The sequence below is a fragment of the Olea europaea genome, chromosome 5, assembly GCF_002742605.1.
Source record: "Olea europaea var. sylvestris chromosome 5, O_europaea_v1, whole genome shotgun sequence".
Classification (NCBI taxonomy): Eukaryota; Viridiplantae; Streptophyta; class Magnoliopsida; order Lamiales; family Oleaceae; genus Olea; species Olea europaea.
In genome coordinates, this window is record NC_036241.1 from 1,316,685 (window position 1) to 1,327,288 (window position 10,604).

The following is a 10,604-nucleotide window of genomic DNA, read 5'->3' on the forward strand; positions in this document are numbered from 1 at the left end:
GGGGTGGGGGTGGGGGTGGGGAATGAAGATAGATAAAGGATAGATGATGAATACCATTGAAGATTAGATCAATTTTTCCATTCTTACATCCCTTTCTGCGTAATATGTCAGCAAGAACACTTCTCAACAGAAAAATTAGTACTAAATTTCTTCCTCATATGGAAATTCGGGAGAATGCTAGTATCTTCTATGTGTCTTTGCCGATAAGCTATGAAGATTTTAGGAGACAACTAAGTTCCTGGTAGGTGATAGAAAGGGTAAAAAGTACAGAGTAGTTGCAGAAAAATTACTTCCAGCATTTTCTTTGTTTCATTTTACTGATCTATTTTTTTACACCCTTTATCCATTTTACACCCTTTATCCATATGATTAAGCCACTGCAAGTAATTAATACAAATCCAACTGTCGAAACAAATGATGTATTCGCACCACGTTTTACAAATAATTGTTCATTTTCTTTCATTTTGTACACCCAATATTGAAGGAATGAGTTATGATCCCTGATCTCTGAAAGTGATACAAGAAGGCAAAATAATTCAGTTAGCATATTGTAGCATGGATCAAATTAACTAAGAAACTTTCATTGATATCCTCTTATCTACTGTGCATTTCGGATGCATAGGGTTCAGGAAAAACATTATTGGCCAGAGTCTCTGCAACATCCGTTGAAAGACATGAAGACATCTTGGCACACATGTAAGGAAATTTGCAAGCAATTATTTCCTTTACTTTCTTTTCTTTGGGACATAATATCATGGTTTGAAGTGCATCATGCTTATGCCTTGTCACTTCGTGAGAAACTTGTTTTTTTAGTGACATGAGTTTGTGTATATGGTAAATTCTCACAATTTCATTGTTATAATTGTTTTCCTGCTGCAGAGTTTTTGTATCTTGTTCCAGACTTGCTTTACAGAAGCCTTCAAGCATTCGTCAGGCACTTTCGGGCTACATAACTGAAGCTTTAGATCATTCGCCCTCTGTCATCATCTTAGATGATCTTGATAGCATCATTACCTCTTCCTCAGAGCTGGAAGGATCTCAACCTTCATCCTCTTCAGCTGCACTCATAGAATTTCTCAATGATATATTAGATGAATATGAGGCAAGACCTATGTTTCCTCTCCATTTTTAATTATTTCTGTGCTTTTCTGATGGTCATTTAACTTTTGTAATGCTTGAACTGGAGCTTCTCCAGATTTTCATCTCTGACTAACTGGATTAATCATGATATAAATGTGACGTAACTTTCAGATAATTGAACCCAAAAAAAAAAAAAAAAAAAAAAATTCTTCTTTTTTTTTTTTTTTTTTTTTTTTTTTAAACCATGCCTTTTCCATACTAGATGCGATTTCCTGAGATTAAATTGCTACTCAATATTCGTGATTTTCAAACATATGTAAATGCATATGATAAATAAAGAAGACTTCTGCTGGGTTATATTATCAGCAATAGTTGTGTCCGCAGTCACTCCCTCCAGCATCTTGTATCCATCTTTCTCTAACTCAAAGATGCTAAAGAAGATATAGCACAGATATTTTGTCATTAGATGATGTTCAACTCAAAGCTCCCATCATCTGGTTGGACACGCTTTCAGGTCATTTCCATTCTCTCTGTCTGCTGACTTGTAAGGAAAGATTACTAGGATACTGGTGATCACGAATTTTGAGATTATTCTGCCATAGCTTCTTTATGATCTATTACCAGCTGGCTGTACCTTTTTAGTTGGAAACTTACTGCCTACTGATACCTGTAGCTTGTGGAGTTCTACTGTCTTGCCTGTTCTGATCATTTGGTTGAATCTAATGACTAAAAAGATATAAAGATGCTAATCATTATTTCTGTGACTGGCTTAAAGTTTGCGATAACTTAACACTTGTCACAAATTTCTTTGAAAATGGCACATTTTATCAAGATCTTCTTTAAGATTTCACACGTTGCTCTATGCTGATGGCTTGGTTCTGCAATATCAGGAGAAAAGCAGGACTGCTTGCGGAATTGGCCCCATTGCTTTCATTGCTTGTGCACAGACCCTGACTAATATTCCACAGAGCTTGAGCTCGTCTGGTTAGTCATTCTGAAAACACGAAGTTCATTGTGTTTTCATGGTAATGAATTCTGTGTTTCTGCCACAAATATTCAGTGTTATGAATAACCTGTTCTTACCCCTACAAAATTTATTTGACCAGGGAGATTTGATTTTCACGTTAAGCTGCCAGCTCCGGGTGCCTCAGAACGTTCTGCTTTATTGAAGCATGAGATCCAGAAGCGATCCTTGCAATGTTCCGATGATGTGTTGTTAGATATTGCATCCAAATGTGATGGATATGATGCTTATGATCTGGTATTTGGTTTATATAAACAATAGACAGTTTCTTATGTTACTAGTGGTTTTGGCTAAAATTCTCTAACCTTATGATATTTTGATTGTTGGTTATCTGCTTCGTGAAAAATAGCATAAATGATTAATGACATTAAGGCATGATTACATGGATTTTCACTTTATAAACCTGGACGTCTTAGGTAAAAATATCCACCCCCATGAAATTGCTCTAAAACCTTCGGTTTGATAGATCTTAGTCAGAACAGATAAATATTATTCAGAAAGTATTCTCTTTGAGAGGGAACAGACCACAATTTAACAGAACCACAATTTACTGAATTGAATGCTCTTTCTTTCTTTTTTTTAAAAAAAAAAAAAAAAAAAAAAGCGCTGAAAGTGTGGTTTATATAGGCAAAGCCTAACAGCCGCGTTCAACTTACATGAAAAAATAAATGGATACTCCTAAGAAATAGATAATAGAAACAGTAATGCAAAACAAAAATGAACTTGTAGAACATAAATGTAAAACTAGAAAACGGAATACTAAATCTTCTCAACAGCTCCATGGTCTTATTCTCCAACTAACCCCACGTGCTCTGTCATCCTTCACATATCACGGTTGATACTACTAGGATAAGAGGATGTTGTTAGTGATAGCATGTTAATTCTTGAATTCATGATAACAAAAGATCAATATAAGTGGGAATGTGTAGTTGATCTTATATAGACACCTTTCTTTTTACCTGGAAGATACCTAGTTGGCACTTCTCCATTTTGTTCCTTGATAGTATAAAATTCTGTTAAAAATTGTGTAATGAAGAAGTATATCCTTATGCATTGTGCTTGCTGTACTTAAAATTTTGTTCCTCACTGTTTCTTGGAGCACCAGTTTTTTATTTAATAAATTTGGCTACTTCCGTGTTACTCGTAGTCTCGTACTACTGGGTGACCAGATATAATATTGTCCTTTTTCTGTGAGACCTTAGAATAGAGGAAATTCCAACTATGGTTAAAAGGCTTTCGCTTCGGGACTTGACAGTATATATGGGTACTTTCCAAGTTAGAAGAAAGGGGGAATCACTCAACTTCCTAGAATAGAATTTGGATCTCAGTTCACCCATTTGTGGCAAATAAACTGTCAATTGTTTGGTCCAATTCTTCTTTTTGCATGTTTATAAAATCAATCATAATTGTATCGTCTTTTGACATATTTGAAGTTGTGGATATATCTAGTTGCATTGGATATAGTTATGGTGTTGAACCTAATGGAATGACGAAAAATAATTCATATAGCTGACCCCATATATATTTGGGACTATGACTTAGTTTTTTGCTTGTTTATTAGTTGTTGTGGCTATGTAATAAAGAGAGAACTTTCTATTGACTGGCGATGTTAGAAATGTTTCACACGGGCTGCGTATTTGTCATGATGAGTCACTAGTTACTGAACTGCAGTAGTTAAAAAATCATAGAAGCACTCCTGTTTGTGTAGATTTCTATGTATAGTGAAGTTATATATGATATAGCTCTTTTGGTAAATATTTCACATATATTTTTATGTATCTAAAACTTAGAATGAGTAACATTTAAAGGATATACTTAGAAATACATTATCATTTCAGGAGACAACATGGCTCATAAGAATATACTTAGAAACATATTGTCATTTCAGGAAATACTGGTTGATCGGTCAGTACATGCTGCCATTGGTCGCTTTTTGTCCAATGATTTGAGCTTTCACAAACATGAGAAACCTGCTTTGGTTAGGGATGACTTTTTGCTAGCAATGGATGATTTCCTTCCAATTGCTATGCGTGATATCACGAAACCATCTAAAGATGGTGGTCACTCTGGGTGGGAGGATGTTGGAGGGCTTAATGACATCCAGAACTCTATCAAAGAGGTAAATCTTCTGCCGTTCAACCAGTTTGGGTATTTAGCATTTTTTTATTTGAAACACAAGTAAAAATTACATAACGACATCAAGATAATTGTTGTGCTGCTGAAATATAAGATCTTTCTGAAATCCAGCTCTGTTTCCTATTTCTAATACATGCAAAGTCTAGAGCTATGAACTTGATTTGTACCTGGGTGTCCTTTAGTTTGATTATATGCTTTCATTACTTACTCTCAAGCACCTGTTTGATATATTGTGTTTGTGATTTCTGTTTCGTTCTCAGATAATTGAACTACCTTCAAAATTTCCTAATATCTTTATACAATCTCCATTGAGGATGCGGTCCAACGTTCTCTTATACGGCCCCCCTGGTTGTGGAAAAACACATATTGTTGGCGCTGCTGCTGCAGCCTGTTCCCTACGATTCATCTCAGTGAAGGGGCCTGAACTGCTGAATAAATATATTGGTGCTTCTGAGCAAGCTGTAAGAAAAAAATTCTTATTATCTCATTTTTCTACTTTTGAACTTTATTATGTTTCCCATTGCTTATCTTTCTCAATTCTCATCTTTTGGTACTTTAAAAAGTTTCAAGTCATTGCATATTGAATATTCGGAACTGCATTAAAGCCTAGTTCCTGTTTCAGTTTGCTTCATGATGGTGAAGCTACTGCTACAGTTTGTCAAACAGCAGGAAAATTTTAGAAGGACAATAATGATGTAGATCTAGTCTCTCTTTATCAAATAAAAAATTAAGGATAACAGTTGGGAATTCCCAGATTGAAATGAAAAGAGATCGTGTTTTATGGCTTCTTGTTCCATGGGTGCAATTGTTTATCTTATCCTTTGGTTGGATCTTTTAATTGGATTGCCTGATAGATATTCATGTATCGATTTGTTATGTACTTAACCTGTGTTTCTTTGTGCATCCCCATTGTGTGAATATCTGTTGGGTCTTGGATGACATAACCTCCACGCTACAGCCATTTACAGCATAGGCAGCTGACTAACGTACATGCACTGTCTCAGGTTCGTGATATATTCTTGAAAGCAGCTGCTGCAGCACCATGCCTTCTCTTTTTTGATGAATTTGATTCTATTGCTCCAAAGAGAGGGCATGATAATACTGGTGTGACTGATAGAGTAGTCAATCAAGTGAGTTTCTCCTTTATGTCCTGTGCTGGATCTTCCTTTACTCTTTCCCTTTAACTTGGTGTTGTATTCCTTTCTATTGACGTATTCATCCCATTTGTCATCTAGTTTTTGACAGAACTAGATGGTGTTGAAGTTCTGACTGGTGTATTTGTTTTTGCTGCCACAAGGTTAGTTATGGTGCTGGAATTCTTCTTTTTCTTTTTTCTGATTTAATTTTTGAGATTTTTGTGGTTCTTTGAACCTACATTATTTTCTGAGAAATGACTTGGTATATGCTATTTCTACGTTAGTGTTGAGGTTGTCTGAAAATTTCAACCCTTTTGCATGATGATAGTTGTGAACCAGGTTGGAATGTATGAAATAGTCACAGCTATTAAATACAAGCACTAGATCTAGGATTTCATGTTTAAGTTAACCAGGTACTCATAACTCTGATACTTCAATGCTAATGGCATTTTACCTTAGCTTTCATCATAAGTTATGTAATGATAATGAATTAGTCCCAAAATTTAAAACGTGGTGAATTTGAATTTGGTGGGCATTTACATTATGTCCAATAAGGTTTATTCCTGAGGAAAATTATTCTGAAGTTATGACATCTATAGGAGGTAAATATAGTAATTCCTGCCTGAAAACATAAAACTCATTTTGACTCTCAATGCACGTAATACTTATAATATGGTGTTGCATATTATTCAACAACTATGAATTTCTTATGTAATACACCATTTTCTTGAAACTTCCACATCAACAACTCAAGGGTAATCAGTCAAATAAAATTGATCAGGTAGGCAGGATATGCACAAAAAAGATAGATTAAACCTGTTGCCTATGAAGTGTAATATTTTGTAGAAGTAAATCATAAATGACTAGTTTCATTATAATGACGCAGACAAAAGTGGCTTATAGTTTGGAAACTTTTATGGGTCAAACAACTATCTTAAAAATTGAGATTTTATTTAAGCTTTTCTTAACATCATATAAAATGGCACTTCAATGTACATATAGTACTTAAAAATTCTATTCCTTGACATAGATTACTTGGATTACCATGATACTTAATCCTTGTTTGAGCCCTATTTTTTGGGGAAAAAAATGAATTTTTGAATAGTGTTTTAATCGCATTTTAACCACACATTCTTCAATAGAATAATAGTACACGCAAACCTAAACCTTTTCCTCATTTTTAACCACATATTTTCCATCAATACACTAGTCAAAAATTCTTTTATTTTATTATTATTATTATTATTATTTATTTCATTTATTATTATTATTATTATTATTATTATTTACAAAAATGAGGCTCAAACAAGGGCTTAATAACTAGTTTCCTTTGATAATACAAATCGTTAGAAGTATGCACAACACACTGATTTTTGGACACCCAAAATATCATATGTATTTATAACAAAGTATGAAATTGAAGCTTAAGTAGAAGTGGGTGGAATTTTTTTATCCTCCTCGTGTAACGTTAAAAAAACACTTCTTTTTTTAGGGCTAAATAAAACTTCTTTAAAATAATGACATTTCCTCGAAACATATAAACTGTGAAAAACTTGTAGGCAACATTCCATAGGTCTTCATCCACACGAATCAATATCCCGAACCACTAAGAGTCAACAGCCCACATCTGGAAAACAAATTCCACAATGCGGAATTAATGAGTCACCTACTTGACAAACGAAGATTTTGCATGTGCATATGGATGCCATTTGTGAATCATTTTACGAAATAAGATCCTCATTTATGCCTTTTTCTCGGGGTGATAACTGATAACACATTTCTCATCATGATACATCATTAAGGACCTTCCATGCTATGCTTTTGACATTGGCATAGCATTATAATCATAATTGCTAATCTTATAAATAGCCTCATGGAGGTGGATATGATCTACTATGCTTTGGTGAATTGTCCAACTCCAATTCAGAACGAGATCATTATCATGTAAAATTTTCACAGAAACTCCAATCCGTGTTCATGTGTTTTTTTTCCCTATGTAGCTGTGTAAACCTCATGGAAGTGGACGTGATTAACTTTGCTTTGATAAATAGTTCAAATGTTCTGCAAAATGAGAATGTTATAATTTGAAATTGTAATGAAATGTAGCTTGTTAACTTAGTCACTGTACCAATTCGCCCGTTGCATTTTTAAATCAAACAGTAGGCCGGATCTGCTTGATGCTGCACTTCTGCGACCTGGTCGGCTGGACCGCCTGTTATTTTGTGATTTTCCTTCGCAGCGTGAGAGGTTGGATATTCTTTCAGTTCTTTCAAGAAGGGTTAGTACTCATATTTGATAGAGCACCATTTTAGCTTCATATTGTTTATACTATAATTACCATTATTGTTAACTTTCGTGAAGTTAGAAAACCTGATATTGGTGTTTTCATTGAATGAAATGTCTTCCAATTTAATCAAGCGAGAATATATTTTGAATGATATCCACCACGCTTTAGTATTTTCAATCTGTTACACGTACTTGCTCTATTGCTGATCGATTGAATTATATTTATATTGTACGATACACTCATTCAACTGCATTACTTCTAGTGTTAGTTTAGATTTGGTAAGCACCTATATTTTCAATTTCGTTAATGATTATCTAGTTGAATTTTTCAATTGCAGTTACCATTGGCCAATGATGTTAACTTGGATGCAATAGCTCACATGACTGAAGGTTTTAGTGGAGCTGATCTTCAAGCTCTTCTTGCTGATGCTCAACTTGAAGCAGTTCACAGTTTTCTCGACAGTGAGAATGGCAGCAATCAAGGGAAGATGCCCGTGATCACCAATGCTCTATTGAAGTCTATTGCATCCAACGCAAAACCATCAGTTTCAGAAGCCGAGAAGCGGAGACTATATGATATTTACAGCCAGTTCATGGATTCAAAAAGATCTGCTGCTGCACAGGTCTCTCCCCCCCATCCCCTCCTTCCCTCGTGTATATATTATGTCAAAATGGGTAGACAATGAAAAAATGTTTATAGTGGTTTATAGCGGAAGAATACGAATAAAAAATAAAAAAATAAAAAAATGGAACATGGCCAACACGAGTGGTGGGCAAAGCCTGTGAGTTTTGATACCTCGAAACTTGAGAATTTATGTCATAATCCCTTATGCTTGCTCATATTTTTGTTCAGTCGAGAGATGCGAAAGGCAAAAGAGCAACCCTAGCTTAAAGACTTGTCTTGGAATATGAAGGCTACAAATGTGAAAAGCCAGCAATTGCCATATTACCTAACAAGAGGAGCCATTAGCAGTACGGGTCTCGGGAACTCGAGTATGGTTCATCCTCTCCAATTTCTCTCGTGCCTTTTCATCGCCACGAGTTCTTGGTATCTTCCTCTTTATCTACTTATTTGATAGTCTTCAGTTTCTCTTTTCTTTACTTTTCTTTTTTAATAAATATTTAGAACACCAGAAGTTTTCTTTTTTGTGTATAATATGATATTTGCTGATTATTGTATAGTACCTTCATAAAAATGAACTATTAATAAAAATAATAAATCCATGGCACCTTCAGTTTTTATTTTCTTAAAACATAGATTCCTCTCAACTTTATAATTTGTTTGTTCATTTACTAAGAACAAATTGACATTTAGACATGATATGCTCTTCCATATTTGCATCTTAGAATGTATGAAAATTATAATATAAATTTGGTGTCTGTTGAATTTTTGGTACAGCATTTATTGACAACGCGTTAAGGTTTCGTACAAGTGACATATATGAATATATTCTTAAAAATTCCCTCGAAAGTTCCGTGGATTTCCCCCCCAGAGAAATAATGATAAGCTTACTATTGCCAATCACTACTAATTGAATGAGAAAATACTTCTCGGATATGAGTAGGATGATCCATAAGAGAGATGGCAAGCTTCGAGCCCTATCGCTGGCACGTCCCTAATCTACTGGGTTCTTCTTAGCATTAATTTGGGTGACAGTAAACCGTAACTAATTTCAAGTGTGATGTTAATGAAGTTTATTGCCATCTCGATTGTTGCTAGTGGTGCTGCATAGCATTATTCTATTTGGGATATTAATGTTAATTTTGAGTTGGTGGGTGGATGTGAAATGAATTTGGAAATTTAGAGACTTGGGTGCACCAAACCGATGGATAAAGTCTATCTAGTTGACCATAACTAGAAGTGTGAAACCGGAAACTTGCAAAGAAATGCTCCTAAGATTCTGTAAGCAATAGTCTGAAATTTGAAAACGATTAAGATAGCAATACAATCATGTTCTACATATAATATTATAAATGATTCTAGGAATTTGTCGATGAAGTTTAAGCTTGGATATCCCCATTCGTCAATTTGAAAATTTGGTGCAACTCAATGGTATTAAAAGCAGACAATTTTGTAGTGCAAAGTTTAACAAATAAGGACAATGACTCAGGTTTCTCATGCTAAATGCACAATTTATATTGTGTACCCAACCCATAAGAGGTAGAAATTTGTCGAGAAATTTAACGTTATTTGATAGAGAATTTTAATTAATTATGTAGCATATATATATATATATGCTAAAAAGTAACAAGGTTTGATGTTGGCCTCGTACTCTCTCCCACCTCTCTACCTTTCTACACAAATTCACTGGTTGAATAACATGAAAAATTATTTTGTTGAGAAAATATCACGCTTGCTGATACTGTCCTAGTGATGATACCAATGATTCAACATAACCAGCCATCTTGCTATTCCATTCTAATTATTATTAAGAAAATTGGCTCGTTCCTCATTGGTAGCACCATTAACACGTTGCACTCATGGTCATCTAGACTAGGCTCATTAACATGTAACTTTCTTTGTCATTGCCATTTATCATAAGAAGGAACTAGCATATGAAATTGACGCAACAGTTAGCGTCTACCACTCCTCTACTTTAGACTCAATCAAAGTCATTCGGGAACAGTCCGAGAGAGAGAGAGAGAGAGATTCATTTCGTTGAAAAACAAGTCGGGAGATCTTTTGTGATGAGTAGCTTTACAGGTGTATGATAAAAGAGTTGATAAAATGTGTTTTAAAAAATGATAATCAAGTACGGGCTTACTTTTTCCACGTCCATTTGGGGATTTGGAATTTGGAGCATAAAACGTGACACAACATGACACATGAAAGGTTAGGTTAATGTGAAGTAGGATAGAGAAGATATTAAGACATTGACTCAAGTACCAACAAAACTCTCGTGGTTGAGATTATAGGAGACTTTGCAGGAAGCTTCATGCCA

The 10,604-nt window shown here is 34.7% G+C and overlaps 2 protein-coding genes across 3 annotated transcripts in view; both read left to right on the forward strand.

The window, feature by feature from the left end:
- The window catches only part of LOC111394901 (peroxisome biogenesis protein 1-like), a 17,177-nt gene extending 13,124 nt beyond the window's left edge, over positions 1 to 4,053 (forward strand). Inside the window, exons 7-14 of the mRNA XM_023020950.1 lie at positions 623 to 696; positions 880 to 1,102; positions 1,683 to 1,778; positions 1,971 to 2,064; positions 2,187 to 2,341; positions 3,048 to 3,107; positions 3,813 to 3,854; positions 3,943 to 4,053. Coding sequence (XP_022876718.1) covers positions 623 to 696; positions 880 to 1,102; positions 1,683 to 1,778; positions 1,971 to 2,064; positions 2,187 to 2,341; positions 3,048 to 3,107; positions 3,813 to 3,854; positions 3,943 to 4,053 — 855 coding nt within the window. The remainder of the gene's footprint in view (positions 1 to 622; positions 697 to 879; positions 1,103 to 1,682; positions 1,779 to 1,970; positions 2,065 to 2,186; positions 2,342 to 3,047; positions 3,108 to 3,812; positions 3,855 to 3,942) is intronic.
- LOC111394368 (peroxisome biogenesis protein 1-like) lies at positions 546 to 8,904 on the forward strand. Of its 2 annotated transcripts, XM_023020146.1 has the most exons (11): positions 546 to 696; positions 880 to 1,102; positions 1,971 to 2,064; positions 2,187 to 2,341; positions 3,993 to 4,223; positions 4,501 to 4,701; positions 5,245 to 5,370; positions 5,476 to 5,537; positions 7,537 to 7,654; positions 8,001 to 8,285; positions 8,516 to 8,904. In XM_023020146.1, exons 5-11 carry the CDS (start codon positions 4,107 to 4,109, stop codon positions 8,552 to 8,554), a joined length of 948 nt encoding a protein of 315 aa, XP_022875914.1. In that variant the 5' UTR covers positions 546 to 696; positions 880 to 1,102; positions 1,971 to 2,064; positions 2,187 to 2,341; positions 3,993 to 4,106; the 3' UTR covers positions 8,555 to 8,904. The 2 variants fall into 2 exon arrangements, with proteins under 2 accessions (XP_022875914.1, XP_022875916.1); XM_023020148.1 differs by lacking the exons at positions 546 to 696; positions 880 to 1,102 and having other exon boundaries at positions 1,971 to 2,105.
- Positions 8,905 to 10,604: the final 1,700 nt, after the last annotated feature.